The sequence below is a fragment of the Ceratotherium simum genome, chromosome 4 (assembly GCF_057802395.1).
Source record: "Ceratotherium simum simum isolate JZ-2026a chromosome 4, ASM5780239v1, whole genome shotgun sequence".
Taxonomy (NCBI): Eukaryota; Metazoa; Chordata; class Mammalia; order Perissodactyla; family Rhinocerotidae; genus Ceratotherium; species Ceratotherium simum.
Window position 1 is genome coordinate 26,183,416 of NC_141903.1, and position 16,883 is coordinate 26,200,298.

The 16,883-nt window shown below is 43.4% G+C and overlaps 1 protein-coding gene across 1 annotated transcript in view; it reads left to right on the forward strand.

Annotated features, from left to right (window-relative positions):
• Positions 1 to 16,883, forward strand: part of CCDC69 (coiled-coil domain containing 69) — a 38,588-nt gene that overhangs the window by 8,482 nt on the left and 13,223 nt on the right. Inside the window, exons 2-4 of the mRNA XM_014786216.2 lie at positions 6,038 to 6,107; positions 8,653 to 8,759; positions 9,257 to 9,344. Of these exons, the coding sequence (XP_014641702.2) occupies positions 6,038 to 6,107; positions 8,653 to 8,759; positions 9,257 to 9,344 (265 nt within the window). The remainder of the gene's footprint in view (positions 1 to 6,037; positions 6,108 to 8,652; positions 8,760 to 9,256; positions 9,345 to 16,883) is intronic.

The window sequence follows — 16,883 nt, forward strand, 5'->3', positions numbered from 1 at the left end:
GAAAAGGAACATTCTCTATTGGAAAGCCTTTCTGTGGGCCTCTCCATCTGTGACCAAGGGGTGGGGCCCTGCACTCGAGGCCTTCCCGACTGTCTGCGTGGTCTGGCTCCGCAGGTGTTCAAGAGGGAAGTGGTTCTGTCCTCCCCTGAGATGTCTCATCAGTAGGTCAGATAGGAGCAATGGAGACCACATCCGCCCCTGACGTGGGGTGCTCTGGCAGCGTTGCAGGTGTTCAGAGACTAGGCGGCACGCAGGCATAGCGGAGTGGGGCAGGCTGGCCCTGGGGCCCTTAAATCGGTTGTACAGTCACATTGCTCTCCTCCAGGCAGGCAGTGGGCTATGCTGACGCCACACTGTATAATATGAACCAGTTGAACTAAACCTTTAGCGCCCCAGCAGTGTGAAAATGAAATCAAGTTCTGGCATTACTTAGGCAAAATACTTCCACCCATCTTAGAGATGAGGATGCTGAGTCTCCATGTGAGCCGCTGTGATTTGGGTGTGAACGCTATCATTTCTCAGCAGCCCTCAGCATTTAGGCCCTTCCTTTCCTCTCCTGAGGCCCTGGGGGGGCCCCTGGCGCCTCCTCCCCTACCCCCTTCCTGCCTCTACCTCAGCCAATAGGCTCTACTGTGATGGTTCAGATTCCGAAACTGCCGGGGCTGGGGCCCCACCCAGGCTGAGTCCAGACACCGGAAAGGCAGCTCTGATACTGCCGAGGGCTGTGACCTGAGCCCCAGCTCCGCCTGGAATCTGGATTCTCTTAGAGCTCTGCTCCCTGGCTTTGTGGTCTCTGACAAGTTACTGCCCAGGCCCCCTCTGGGCCTCAGTTCTTCCATCTAGAAATAGGAGGTGGGGACCGGAATAAACTATCTCCAGGGGCCCTTCCAACCCTGTCTTCTGGGTCCCAGTCAGCCTTCCTCAGCCGAGATGGGTGCGATAGAACTATGTGGCCAAGGGAAGCCAGGGCTGCGGGGGACTTCTGGGGACAGGGAGGAGCTGAACTCTTATGGGTCCTTGGATTACTAAATTCTCTAGGCTAAGCAGGAATAATGAGGACCTGCACCCTAGCACTCAATCAGAAATACACAAAGCCTTGAAGGCCCACGAAAAGGAGGGAGTGATGGTCACTAAAGCGAGGTTAGACCAAGTGTCTTCAGGAAAGGCTGAGCCATCCTCAGGGTTACTCTTGGCTTCCTTCCCAGTAGGATTCCCAAGGCAGGAATAGCTGGGCAGCTTCTGTCCAAGTTGCTTCTGCCTTACTCACGCTTGCCTGGTGGGGCTCAGAATTTGAGGGAAGTTAAGGAGTCTATTCCAAAGGCTTTGGGATGACAGAAATTCGCCTCAAAGTACTGCAACCTGAATAATACTCAGCAGAGCCCTCTGAGGCTCTGTTAAGGCTGGTGGGTTTTACATTACCACCTGCACTACTGCACTGGTTAAACGCTTTATGCTTACTGGAGGGCTTTACTTGCTGAACATCAGGGATACGTTATAGAATTAGACTGTGCAATTGAGGGTCCTCTGAGATCACTTAGTTTAACCTGCAAAATGAAGTTTACCTCTTCGTGCGTGCTACCAGTGACAGAGAGCTCACTATCACCACCACACCCCACTCTCTGACAGGGCAGCCTACTCTGTTTGGGATAGTTCTGAAATTCTTCTTCATGTTGAGCTGAGACTTCTCCTTGAAGCTTCCAGTCCTTGGCCACAACTCTGCCCTCCAAGGCAGTGGACCACACACCAGTGGCTTCTACCTCGTGACAGTCCTACAGAGAACGGCCAGGTTCTCTTGGCTGTTCTTGAGGCTGACCAGCTGTTGTTCTGTTAACAGTCCCTCCTGTGATTTGGTTTTGAGTCTCTTTCCACATCCCTTCAATTCCTTTTGGACACCTTCCCATTTGTCAGTTTATGCTCCAAAATGCGAGCGTATTCGAGGGGGTCTCACCAGGCCCAGTCTGAACCTGTCTGTCTTCTCCTCAGCTCTGGACACCGTCCTCCTTCTCTGCCCTGACTCTGTGTGCTAGGGCAGCCGTGTCCTACTGCAGACCAGATTTGCTTTGGGGTGAACCCAGAGCAGGACTCTGGTCTGCTAGACAACAAGGAGCTGGTCCCAGAACTGTGCGTGTCACCAAGATATAGGGGCCCTATTTCCAGCCTTCTTAGTTGAAGGGCTGCCCTGGCGTTCAGGACTGAGAAGAACTTCTGTTCCAACCCTGACCCATCACAGATAGAAAAAGAGAGGTCCAGAGAGGGGAAGGGACTTCCCTAAAGTCACACAGTAAAGCTGGAACCCAGGTCTCGTGGCCTGTCCCCCAGTCCTGGGTTCCCCTACATCCCGTGCTGCCAGCTGCCACCTCCGTAGCTTTCTTCTCCCAAGTCTCCGTTGACTCAGGAAGCTGCCATCCCTCTTCCAGAGCTCAGTCCGGATACCCCACCCAGCCCTAGGCCTCCCCGGCTCTGCTCCTGGAAGGGGAAATTCTTGCGTCCCGCCCCCAGCTCCTGTCCTCTCCACTGCAGGGTGAACTCTGTGCCATGACCCCTGAGGAGGAAACTGCCAAGGCTCCAACCTGGGGATTTCCTTGCAGTGGTTGCTTATCAATTCCTGCTCAGCGCTGAGCTGTGTCTTCAGGCTTTTGTGAACATCAGAGTTGCCTGGATAGATTGGTAGACTGGTGCTTCTCAGCACACACACCACCCTCGGATTCTGTAGGCCTAGAACTCAACTATTTGTCATGCTGGGATGGTCTTGAACACATGGGTAGCATGTTGGGGCTAAGAGCACAATAAGTTGTTCTGGTTTGGTTTTGACCTAGCAAATTTGCCAACATTTTTTAAAAAGTGATACTATTCCGTGTTGGCAAGGTTGCAGTGAAGCTGGCCTTCTTGTGTGCTATTAGTGAGTGAGTTAATTGACAGAACCTTTCTGGAGGATGGAGCTGGAATTTCAGATGTGTAAAAAATCTCACAAATCAGTGTGTTCACTAAAGCATAATTTGGAAATTTAAAAATGGAGAGAATCTAAATACTCAACAGCAGATTAATGATTAAATTCATCCAGAAGGATGTAATATTTGACTCATTAAAATTAATATATTTACAGAATATTTAATGCCATGGAGTAAAATGCTCATAGTATATTTGAAGAAGTAAGATATAAGGAAGTATATGTAATATTCCAATAACGAATAAATATGTATATTACTCGCTACTACTATAATTGCAAAAGGAAGTTTACAAATATTTAAATGTGAAGACAATGACGAGGAGGATGGTAGACTGAGGAGAGACTGTGCTGTCTTGAATGTCATTCTGAGCAAGTTATCCTAGGGGTGGTTTTGTCAGGATCTGGGGGCCTGAGCGCACGGCCACGTCCTGCCCGTGGTCGGGAATCTGTTAGTGGAGAGGAGTTTTCACTTGTCTGTAGTTGTTACTGGGGAGAAGACGGCTCTCATGAGCTTTGTGATCTTAGTTCAGGAACCTGAGGCCTCTGGCAGCCAAAGAAATCTACCAGAGCATTGTGGGCTCTTTGTTCTTGCCATGGTTTTCAAACATAAAGTAATAAACTTATGCAATGTTTAAACTCTTAGAATATGCCAGACATTATAGGCACATTATGTTACCTAACCCTTAAAATGACCTCGTGAGGAAACCAAGGGTTGGAGAGGCCATATAGTCACACGTGTTGGATTTAGGAGTCGAATCCAGATCTGGGTGATTCTAGAATCTGAATTCTTAACCACGCTGCTCCCGTCTCAAATGTTGTGAGACCTGGTTCTGATGCTGATTTTGACATCCAGGCACCATGTGACCGTGTCTTACCTTCTGGAGCTTCAGTCTGCTCACAGGTAATAACCCTTGCCCTACAGTGCTGTGAGAGGAGCTGAGACCAGACACTCAGAGTTTGAACGCCATGGGGATCGTTGGGTTACACTAAGACCTCCTCGCCTCCACTTCACAAAGGAGGAAGCAGGAGCTCAGAGGAGGGAAGAGATTTGTCCAAGTATGTGGACAGAGCCAGACTGGAATTCAGGAATTCTCACTCCCGTAAAAACGTTGCCCAGATTAGTGCAACCAGGGGTGGCAACAGGGACGAGACAACCATTTGTGTTATCTCCCTCCTTCCTCCAGCCCAGGGTGGAGAGGCTGGCTCCTGTCACTTCCCCAGATTCCTGCGTTGACAGCTTCCCTGGATTGTGCCTGGGCCAGGCAGCCCCTCTCCCCTGGGCAGGAAGGGCCCAGTCTTCATAGGGTGGACAGAGAGCTCCACTGTCAGACGTGCCCAGCCGCTGAGGGGATTTGGGGCACCAGGGTCTGGGGGAGCTGCCATATCTCTCTCGGTTTGCCAGAGGCTCTCACTGTGCCAGGCTCTGTGCCTGTGGGGCAGGAGCAGAATGTTCTAGAAGCCTGCCCTTGATTTATCTTCCCTCCCCAACCACAAGTATGCTTTCTAGCTGCATTTCAGTTATTCTTGAGTTCAGGAAATTTTCAATCATTTTTATTCTAATAATTACTTTTAAAAATCTGTGACCACAGTAAAAAGTAAAGTTTTTCTTTTACAGTGATCATTTTCATAGGCTGACTTATTTCTAAAAGTGTTTCTTAAAATGGGGTCTAGAATATCCTTTTTAAAAAAAAAAAAAAAATCTTGAAAAATATACAAAAGGGCTTAAATTTTTTTTCCACCCCACATCCTGGTCCAGTGTCCAGAGCCAGACCCTGGGCAACTTTTCACCTATCTGGTGTGAAATGAGAAGTTTGAAGGTGTGAGCGTGTGGGTAACGCTGAGTAAGGATGCTGGTTCCCTTTCCTGGAAGAACTGTGTTTAGCTTTGCTTACTGTACTGTGGAAGGTTAAAATGTCCTCTATTTTATGAAATGACAGTGATAGTCTGTAAATAATTTTTTCAGCATCCTTGCCCATCAACCCATATCAACTCTCCTATTTAAAAATATTATTTATGGGGGTCAGCCTGGTGGCATAGTGGTTAAGTTTTCATGCTCCGCTTCCATGGCCGGGGGTTCACAGGTTTGGATCCTGGGTGCGGACCTACACACCGCTCATCAGGCCATGCTGTGGCGGCATCCCACATACAAAACAGAGGAAGATTGGCACAGATGTTAGCTCAGGGCCACTCTTTCTCATCAAAAAAAAAAAATATATATATATATATATAACGTATGGAAACTGAGAATCTGGGAGCCCTGATACTGCTCTGTGGTACAGAAAGCCCTTTCGCATTAGTTCTGTCCTGTGATCAGATTCAACCAACACTGGCCAAGGTTGGTTAAAATGCCCACTAGGTACGGCTCAAATACTAGACTCTGCCAGTTATCCCCTAATCTACCTTGATTGGGTCCTGACCTGCCTCAGCCTTCTCATCTTTAAATTGGGGGTATTCATATTTCCCAGAGTCCTTCTGAAGATTAGCTGAGATCGTGTAGAGAAGACAGCATAGTGCCCGGTACAGGCTGATTACAGTATCTCACCCCCGTCTGTCAAGGGAAGTACTATTGTCTCCTCATATTGGGGGAACAGCCTTTTCTAACAGAGAACAAGCGTGGTAAAACCATGGCGTGAACTCTGATGCTCTGCCCCCATACGGGGAACTTGGCTGGACGTTGTGGTGGCCACAGGCCCTGAGAGGAAAGAGGACTTGCCTCTGAACTGGGGGAGTCCCTGGGGTGAGGGTGATAGCAGAAGGCCTGGTTGAAGAAGGTAGAGGTGGACAGGAGGGGCCCCATGGCTGGTGGCAGGAGCCAGACCACAAGAATCTAAGGAGAGGTCAGCCGGCATCAAACCCCCTGCTGAGGGTTTCCCTGGCCAAGATGAGAAATCCGGCTCTGGGACCCTTCCCCGCAGAGGGAGTGCTGTCTTGGGATGGTGAGGGAGGCAGCCTAAGTGGACTGGGCACAGGGCAGGGTCTGGCATAGCTGGAAGTCCTGTCTTGCCTTTGGAAGAATCCTACTATAGCATCCATCCTCACATTGACCTCCTACCCTCTACCTTCACCTCGTTGTTGCCACATTTCTTCCAGAGGCGCCAAGAATGGGATCAGCGACCCAAAGCAGAACCACAGGAACTAGGTCCCCTCAATGGAGACACTGGTAAGTAGCCAGCCCTATACATGCCCTCCCCAACATCCATGAGGTTTTCTACTTTATAATCAACACAGGTGATATAGCTATTTAATTATCTCATGAGATCTTAGGGAGGTTACATTAATAGGAGTATCATGTCTGAAATCAGGAAGGTGATAATCCTGACCTGTACTTCCCTGTTCCCGGCTGTTGATACCACACCTGTAGCACTGAGTTTATTTCTGGAAAGTACATTTTCAGAGTAATCCAGGAAAATTGGAGGGAGTACAGTGGAGAAAGATCCGGCTGGTGAGGAATCTGGAAACCATGTCCTATAAAGAACAGTTAAAGGAACAGAGGATGTTCTACCTGGAAAGAAGATGCTGCAGTAAAACACAACAGTTCTCTCCAAGTGTCTGAAATGCCCTCATGGAGAAGAAAGATGAGCCTTGTTCAGTGTGACCCAGAGGTCAACTACAGCCCCGAGGCGGCAGGAACAGGCAGGCAGAAGTCAAGTTCAACCTCAAAGGATTTTTTCTGTGGTTGTTGGTTTAAAACCATCAGAGTGACATAGTAATAGATGAGCTCTTCATCTCTGAGAGTGTTTAATTACAGCCTGGAGGCTGTCAGTGATATTGTAGATGAGGTCAAAGTACCACATAAGCAATTGGACCAGAATTCAGAGGTTCCCCAATCTGCTATACATAAGAAGTACCTGGGTAGGGGCCAGCCCCGTGGCTTAGCGGTTAAGTGCACGCGCTCCACTACTGGCGGCCCGGGTTCGAACCCCGGGCGCGTACCGACGCACTGCTTCTCCGGCCATGCTGAGGCCGCGTCCCACATACAGCAACTAGAAGGATGTGCAGCTATGACATACAACTATCTACTGGGGCTTTGGGGGAAAAATAAATAAATAAAATCTTAAAAAAAAAAAAAAAAAAGAAGTACCTGGGAGAACTTCAGAGATGCAGATCCTGGGGCCCCACCACAGACCACTGAAGTGAGACTCTCTGGGAGGGGAGCTGAAGGATCTGCATTGTAAGTGATGATGTATCTTTTTAATAAGCTTCTCTCCAGCTGGAACCAGCCTGGTACTGGTCTCGGGGACCAACGTCTGGGGCCATGAGCCAAATGATTTATGAGAGTCCGGGGCCCTCTGATCTTGACCACTGCCACCCCCAGGACCCAGGGCATGACTCACTCCTCCTCCTATGCTGATGGGCTGACCACAGAGTCAGCTTCTCCTTCCCGGCCCCTTTCCTCACATTTCTCCTCATACTTTTTGCCAGACCCTCCCCATGGAGCTCTGTAATAATAATACCAACATTAATAATAATGCGAACAGCGCTAGTAGTAGCCTCTAATGCTTGTTGTGAGCAGCGATGAACACTTAATGAACAATAAAGAACATTCATTGAGCATCTCCAAGTGCCTGGCACTACACTTACTTTTTGTGTGTTAGCAGGCAGAGTAAGGTGGCCGTCAGGAGTGTCTGCCGTGGGATCAGACTGTGTAGGTTCATAGCTCCTCCCCCCGATTGTGAACTGAGTGATCTTGGGCAAGTTGCCTAACTTCCCTGTCCCTCGGTTTCCTCATCTGTGAAATAGGTATAGTCATAGTACCCACCACACTGGGTTGGTGTGAGGATGGAGTGAGTAATACCTGTGAGGCCTGTTCCTGGGCATGGTAAGCTCTCAGTGTTCCTTACCTGCTGTTACTATTTTTATTGCCATTGTTTTCTGATTTAATCATCTCAAGAGCCCCATGAGGAAGATATTATTATCCTGATTTCACATTTTGGGTAACTGAGGCACAGAGAGAATGGGTCACTGCCTTAGGTCATACCCAGTGCCCGTCAGACCCGGAGTAGCATTGGCGGGGCCTGTTCTGGAGTTTCCTTGAGCGAGGGCTAGGCTTCCTGTTTGCATCTCCTTCCCACTTGCAGCAGCTCTTCTACCTCCAGCTGGGAGATGCTGAAGGTGAGAGGTCACACGCTCAGACACTCACAGGCTCCCCCAGCAGGTAAGGCGCATGACGAAGTGGCCCCTTATACATGTGCTCAGTAGGGAGAGGTGAGGACTGTGGCAAAGGGCAGAGCCACATCCTGGACAAAGCGGGAGGCAGCTGCCCCCCAGCTCCGGCTCCTGGTTGACGGCACACACTGCCAGGTCTTTGGCTTCTTCAAGAAAAGTTGGAAATCTCTATTAAGTAAAAGCTACCCAGTTATTTAAAAAAATTGTCTTCCCTCTTTTTCAATTTTTTTCAAAGAGTTTGAGATCAGCAACTAATTTTTTTTTAATTTAGATATTGGGTAGGGCAAATAGAACATCTTCCTGGGCTGAATCTGTCCTGCGAGTTACCAGCTCTGCCGTAGGTGCTAGGGGCCGGAAGGAGACCCTGAAGGAGGGTCTCCAAAGCCAGAGAGATTTGAGGGGCTGCCTCTGGAGGTTGATCCCCAAATGAAAGCATTCTTGAGGTGCAGACCAGGGTTCCCACCCCTTAGCCCGGCCTCCCTCTTTGCTGGGCCCTGACCCCACCTCCACTCTGTGATTTTTTGCTTCCTCACCTATAGCCACAACTGTCCAGCTCTGTGCGTCTGAGGAGGCTGAGCAGCACCAGAAGGATATAACCAGAATTCTCCAGCGACATGAAGAGGACAGGAAGAAATGGGCACAACAGGTAAGTCCGGGTGACCCCACCCCTTTCTCTTCCTCCTGCTCAGCTCACCTCACTAAATCCCAGAGTGAAGACCAGTTTCGGGCTTTATTGTTGTTGTAAGTATCTCTTACTCCTTTTGCAAAGAAGGGAGTCCTTTATCTGTTGAACAAATATTTGTAACTGCTCACATATAATTTATCATACGCAATGAACGGTGTGGAAATACTCCAACCCAGTCGAAGGGCTTCCTACCCTGAGAGGGCACCCTCAATCCCTCTCCACCAAGAAAACTCTCTGGGACCCCCCCCTTCTAAGCCCAAAAGAAGGCAGAGTTGGCCGCATCTGCCGTGTCTTGGAGGTCTTGTGCCCTCTCTGAGCACCTGTCGTTCCCATCACTCAGATGAGGGGGTGGGACTCTGATCACCAACCTCCACAAAGCTCCAGGGGTCAGTGAGTGGATCAGCGAGGCTGCGCGGAACCTACTCAATCTCATCATGCTCGGGACCTTCCGCCCCCAGGTGGAGAAAGAGAGGGAGCTAGAGCTTCGAGAGAAACTGGGGGAGCAGCGAAGAGTCCTGGAGGGAGAACATGAGGAGACCCTGCAAGGTAAGGATGGAGATGCTCCAGTAGGGAGGGTGTGAATGGGCCCTTCTTCTGTCCCCACCTGCCGAGTTCACAGGGCGCTCTCGCTGGCTTTGCCTCCCACCTCTGGTCCACCAGCAGTTGGCTGCTTCAGGGCTGGAGTCTGCAGGGTCCCTGGGCCTGTCCTTTGGGACGTGGCTTTAAAAGTTTGACACCAAGCTTTGTTTCACCTTAGTTGAGGGGGTTTTTTCTTTCCATTTTTAAAAGCAATTCATATTCCTTAAAGGAAATTTGGAAAATCTAGACAAACAGAATTTTTAAATATCCATATTCCTTCTCCACAATGATGACAGCTCTTACAGTTTATGGTTAGGTTGATTATTTTTTTCAAGTGATTTCTTTCCTTTTATTTGTAATGTGATCATCATAGAAAATTTAGAGTCTATGGATTAAACAAGAAGATCTTATAGCACCGTGGTTAGGATCTCAGACTCTGCAGCCACAGTCCCTGGGTTTGAATCCCAGCTCCCCCACTTACTGGCTGTATAACCTTGAAGAAGTTAGTGAACCTCATTCATAACATCTTTATGAGAATTAAATGATTTAATTTAATTTTTAGATAGATAGATGGGATTTGGAATGGTGCCTGATATTTTGCAAGATACTTAGCAAATAATTATTGGCACTTATTATTTTATTGTTGAGGAAATTAAAATTATGTGTAATTCCACCCAGAACTAGTCACTGTTGCTCCTTTGCTATAGATCACTTTCATTTCTCTTGTGTGTATATACCTAGAGTATACATCTATACACACATATATACTTATGGGAAAGGAGATAATTTGTTTTTTTCACTTTGAATTCTATTAACATCTTGTCATTAAACTTCTGTAACATAAATTTTGGTAACTACATAGCATTCCAGTGTATGCCCTTCTTCATTTAACTGATCCCCTTTGATTAGGCATTTAGGTAATTTCAAACTTTCACCATTGTTTATAATAGCAATGAGACTTACACTTACAAAACCCCATTTTGTAAAATCTTTGCCACCTTCATGATTTTATTGTTAGAATAACATCCTAGTAGAGTTGGTGTGGCAAAGTTTATGTATATATATTTTCTATTTTGGTAAAAAACGCATACCATAAGATTTACCATTGGTGACATTTAGTACATTCACAGTGCTCTGCAATCATCACCGCTATCCAGTTCCAGAACACTATCATCATCCTAAAGTAAACCCCTTACCCACCAAGGATACCCCCATACTTTCTCCCCACAGCCCCTGGCACCTGCCAATCCGCTCTCTGTTTCTAGGCTTTGTCCATTGTGGACACTCATATAAATGCAGTTACACAACCTGTGGCCCCACATCTGGCTTCCTTCATCCATAATGTTTCTAAGGCTCATCCACGCTGCAGCATGCATTTGCACTCTATTCCTTTTTTTCTCCCATTTTTTATATTTTTCCATTCTGTTCCATTTTATGGCTGAACAATATTCCGTTGCATGGAAATACCACACTCTGTTATCCATTCCTCGGTTGATGGACACCTGGGCTGCCTCCACCCTTTGGCCCCTGTGAAGAGTGCCACTAGTACAAGCACCTGTGAACACCTGCTTTAAATTCCCCTGAGTGTACACCCAGGAGTGGATTGCTAGGTCAGATGGCAATTCTGTGCCTAAGTTTTTGAGAAACCGCCAAACTGTTTTCCGCAGTGGCTGCGCCACTTTACGTTCCCACCAGCAGTGTACGAGGGTTCCAGTTGCATGGCATCCTTGCCAACACTTGTTTTTTTCCGTTGATGTTGCTGCTATTATTACTATCACTATTATCATTATCATTGAGTGCAAAGTGGTATGTCATTGTGGTTTTGATTTGCATTTCCCTAATGACTAATTTTGCTGAGTGTCTTCTCATGTGCTTCTTGGCCGTTTGTATATCTTCTTTGGAGAAGGTTATGTATATTTTTGATGCAACTGAAATTGACCTAGAAAGTGTGATACCAATTTTTCCTTTAATCATCAGTATGTCCATGACCTTTCCCCAGAATTATTTCTTTTAAAAATACAATTATGATGATTTTATATGTAAAATTTTCTATCCTGTTCTTTTCATTTAACGTTGTATCAAACATGTTTCCAAGTAATTGTGCCACTACTAAAATGCTTATAAAGGCTGGCCCAGTGCATACATGGTTTTCCTTATTTCCCGTGTGCTAAGCATCTAGGTTTTAACTACTGTAAATAACACTGCACTAAATGTCTTTTGCATCAAGAAGTGCCCACATTTCACATTATGTCCTTAGATTCCCAGAAATGGAATAACTAGAACAGAGGTCTGAACAATTTTAAGATTCTTGAAACATATTGCAACATTAGCACAAAACATTTTGAAATGGAATTGAAGCCCTTGCCCTGGGAATGTGAAGAGGTGCAATTTAATTCTAATACACCCTGTGGAACTGGGCCTGGCACTCAACCTCAGTGCAGTTTCTATATCTCTGAAATCTACCTTCCCTACCTCACAAGGCTGTTGTAGAAAAACAACTGTTCACCAAGCATTGCTTTGATATTATTTTCAGCATTATTAATATATTGATAAGAAAAATTTCCTATTGTAAAAACCCCAGAAGAGAAGGAACTACTTGTCTTGAGTTCTTTCCATCAGTCAGAATTCTTTCATAGTTATTTTTATTTTTAATTTTTTTATAGTTATTTTTAAATTGCTTGGCACATATTAGGTGCTACATAAGCATGTATTAAATGAGTGAATAAAACCATAGCATGGGGGAAATACATAGGATTTTATTTGTTTGGGGAAAGTACACAGATAACTGGGAGAAGCTAGTGGTGGTTTTTCACATTTGATGACCCTTTGTTGTCTTTTATTTTCTACATTTATCTTTATTTTTTAAATCACCATACAGTAAAATTGACTTTTGTTGGTGTACAGTTCCATAAATTCTAATACATGTATAGATTTATGTAACCATCAGCATAATCTGATACAAAACAGTTCCATCACCCCAAAAACACTCTCTCAGGCTGCCCTTTTGTACTCTCATCCTCCCCCACCTCAACCCCTCTCAACCACTGATGTGTTCTCCATCACTATGGTTTTGTCTTTTTGAGGCTATTACATAAACAAAATAATACAGTATGATTTGTGTGTGTGTATGTGAGAGAGAGAGGAAGAGTGTCCCTGAGCTAACATCTGTTGCCAATCTTCCTTTGTTTTGTGTGTGAGATGCCGCCACAGCATGGCTTGATGCTGTGTGTAGGTCCACACCCAGGATCCAAAGCCGTGAACCCTGGGCCGCCAAAGTGGAGCGCGTGAACTTAACCACTACGCCACCGGGCCGGCCCCAGTATGGTTTTGCTATTGGCTTCTTTCACTCATCATGATGTCTTTGAGATTCACCTGTGTTGTTGTGTGTATCAACAGTTTGCTCTTCTTCATTGCTGAGCTGTGTTCTGTTGTTTACTCATTCAGTTGTTGTAGGACATTTGGATTGTTTCCAGTTTGAGGCAGTTATGAACAGAGCTCTTCTAAACATTCACGTACAGGTTTTTGTGTGGACATAGTTTCCATTTCTCTTGTGTAAATACAGAGGAGTGGGATTAATAGGTCATATAATAAATGTATGTTTAGTTTTATGAGAAATAGCTAAGCTGTTTCCCCCAGTGACCATCATTTTACATTCCCATTAGCAATGTCTGAGCTCCACTGTTCTTTCTTGCCAACACTTGGCAATATTTGTTATTTTAGCTGTTCTAATAGGTGTGCTGTGATATCTCATTGCGGGTTTAATTCGCATTTCAATAATGACTAACGTTGAACATCTTTTCTTGTGCTTGTTTGTTGTCTGTATATCCTCTGGTCAAATGTCAGTTCAAATCTTGCGCCCATTTTAATTGGCTTATTTGTTCTTACTGAGTTTTGAAAGATCTTTATATATTTTGCATATGAGTCCTTTGTATTTGTAAATATTTTCTCCTAGTCTGGGTGGGTTTTTTTTTGTTTTTGTTTTTGTTTTTTCGTTATTTTAACAATGTTCTTCACAAAGAAAAGCTTTTAATTTTGGTAAATTCCAATTTATTATTTTTTTCTTTTATTATGCTTTTGGCGTCATATCCAGAAACTCTTTGCAGAACCCCAGATAAGAAAGATCTTCTATGTTGTCTTCCAAAACTTTATGGTCTTAAGTTTTACATTTAGATCTATGACCCATATAATCATGTGATTTTTCTTCTTTAGACTGTCAATATGGTTGATTACATTGATTTGAATTTCAGATCAATTAACTAACCTTGCATTCCTGGCATAAACCCCACTTGGTCATGGTGTATTCTTTTTATATATTGCCGAATTTGATTTGCTAATATTCTACTGAAGATGTTTGTGTCTTTGTTCATAGGGTTATTAGTCTGTACCATCTGTCTGCTTTTAGTATCAGAGTGCAGCTTGCCTCATGGAATGAGTTGGGAAATGTCCCTTCCTATTCCATCTCTGGAAGAGATTGTATAGAGTTGGCATTATATCATTTTTAAATGTTCAGTATAATTTGCCACTGAAACCATCTGTGCTCAGACATTTCTTTTCCAGAAAGTGTTTAAGTACAAGTTCAAATTCTTTAATTGTTATAGGAATGTCCAAGTTATGTATTTTAGCTTGAGTGAATTTTGGTATTTTGTAGTTTTTCAGGAATTGATACATTTCACCTAAGTTGTCAAGTTTATGTGCATAGAATTGTTTATAGTGGTCTCTTTGTTGTAAATATTTTCTGTGTCTATAGTGATATCCCCTCTTAAGTTCCTGATATTGGTAATTTGTGCATTCTCTCTTTTTTTTTTTTGGTCACTCTTGGTTGAGGTTTATCAACTCTATTAATCCTTTCCAAGAACCAGCTTTTGGTTTCATTAATTTTTTTCCTATTGATTTCTGTTATTTTTATTTCCTTCCTTCTGCTTGCTTGCTTTATATTTAGTTAGCTCTTCTTTTTCTGATTTATTAAACTAGAAGCTTAGATTGTTGATTTGCAAGCTTTCTCCTTTTCTAACATAAGCATTTAGTGCTATAAATTTCCCCCTAAGCACTGTACTATCTGCATCCCGCAAATTTTTGTTCAGTTCAAAATATTTTCTGATTTTTCTTGAGACTTCCTCTTTGGCTCATTGAATATTTAGAAATGTATTTCCTTCTAAGTGTTTGGAGATTTTCCAGTTCTCTTTTTGTTACTGATTTCCAGTTTGATTACGGTCAGAGGACGTAGTTTGTATTTTACTCCTTTTATAATTTAAGGCTTGTTTTATGACTCAGGATACCGTCTATCTTGTGAATGTTTCGTGTGCACTTGAAAAGAATGTGTGTTCTGCTATTGTTAGGTTGTATTTTATAAATATATGGTATTTTATAAATGAATCAATTAAATCAAGTTGGTTGATGGTCTCGTTCAGTTCCATATTCTTCCTGATTTTCTGCCTACTTTTTCTACTGAATATTGAGAAATGTTGAAGTCTCCAATTATCATTGTGTATTTGTCTATTTTTCCTTTCAGTTCTGTCAGTTTTGGGTTCATATATTTTGAACCACTATTCTTAGGTATATAAATGTTTAGGATTTTTATGTCTCCTTGGAGAATTCATCCTTTTATCATTATGTAATGTCCTTCTTCATCCCTGATAATCTTCTGTATTCTTAAATTTACTTCATCTGAAATTACTATAGCCACTACAGCTTTCTTTTGATTAATGTTGCTTGTCCACCTTTTACTTTTAACCTACCTGTGACATATATTTAGAGTGGGTTTCTTGTAATAGCACATAATTGTTTTTGTTCTTTTTAAATCCATTCTTTTATTTGGTGTGTTTAGACCATTTAATTTAATGTTGTCACTGATATGTTGAATTTAGGTCTGTCGTTTTGGTATTTTTTTCTGTTTGTCCTCTATTTTTCCTTCCCTGCTTTCTTTTTGAGGATTTGAACACTTTTTAGTATTCCATTTTAATTTACCTATTGTCTCTTTTACTATATCTCTTTGTATTTATATATATTTAGGGATTGCTCTAAGAATTAGAATATATGTAACATCTATTTAGCATTAATATTCTACTACTCCAAGTGGAATGTAGAAGTCTTACTATCACGTAGGTCCCTCTATCCTCTCCCCTTTTTGTTATTCTTGTCTTATTATTACATCTACATACGTTGAATACCCTATCAGACAATGTTATAATTTTTGCCTTTAAGCATCAATCATGTTTTAAAGAGCTCAAGGGAAGAGGAACAGTCTATTATATTTACCCAGTTCTGTCGTTCTTCCTACATTTCTCAAGTTCCAAGTTTCCCTCTGGTATCATTTGCCTTCTCTCAGAAGAATTTCCTTGAGAAATTCTTTTACAGCAGGTCTGCTGGTGATGAATTCCTTTAGTGTTCCTTCATCTGAGAATGTCTTTATTTCACCTTCTTTCCTGAAGGATATTTTCACTAGATATAGGATTCTAGATTTAAAGTTCTTTTATTTCAGCAGTTTTAAAATGTTTTCATTCCTTCTAGTCTCAAGGTTTCTAATGAGAAATCCACAATAATTCAAACTGTTGTTTCCTCTAAGTAATGCATCATTTTTCTCTAGTTCTGTTCTAGATTTTTTCTTTGTCATTAGTTTTCAGAAATGATGTCTCTGGGTGTGAATTTCTTTGGGTTTATTTTGTTTGGGGTTCAGTGAGCATCTTTCATCTGTAGGTTTATATTTTGCCAGATATGGGAAGCACTCAACCATCTTTCTTCAAATACTTTTTCTGCACTACACTCTTTCTCTTCTCTTTCTGAGACTCTGATGACACAAATGGTAGACATTTTGGAATTGTCTTACAGGTCCCTGGGCTCTGTTCATTTTTTTCCATTATTTTTTCTCACTGTTGTTGAGATTGGATAATCTCTATTGGTATATCTTCAACTTCACTAGCTCTTTCCTATGTCATCTGTATTCTGCTATTGAGCCCACCCAGTGAGGGTTTTTTTTTTCATGTATTGTATTTTTTAGTTTTAAAATTTCCTTTTGGTTCTTCTTAATATCTTCTATTTTTTTGCTAAGACTTTCTATTTTTCCATTCTATTCAAGAGTGTCCACTCTTACTTCATGGAGCATTTTTATAATAGCTGTCTGAAAGTCTCTGTTAATAATTCTAGCATCTGTGGCATCTCAGTGTTGGCATCTGTTGAATGTCTTTTCTCAGGCAAGTTGAGATTTTCCCGCCTCTTTCTATGCTGAGTATTTAGGATTGCATGCTGAGCAGTTTTGGATTTGTATACTGAGCCATTTTGGACTCATATGCTGAGCGATTTTGTATCATATCCTGGACATTTTGAATATTTGAATACATGAGATTCTGGGCCTTGTTTAAATCTGCTGGTTCAGTGGTACTTCGAATTCTGGTCGTCTCGCCCAGTCTGCCTGCTACCATTTACTTTCAGAGTCTGAAGACAGCTGCTCCATTCATTCTGTCCAGGTTTTGTGGCTACATTCATAGGACAGACTAGACAGAGTGTGCTTCC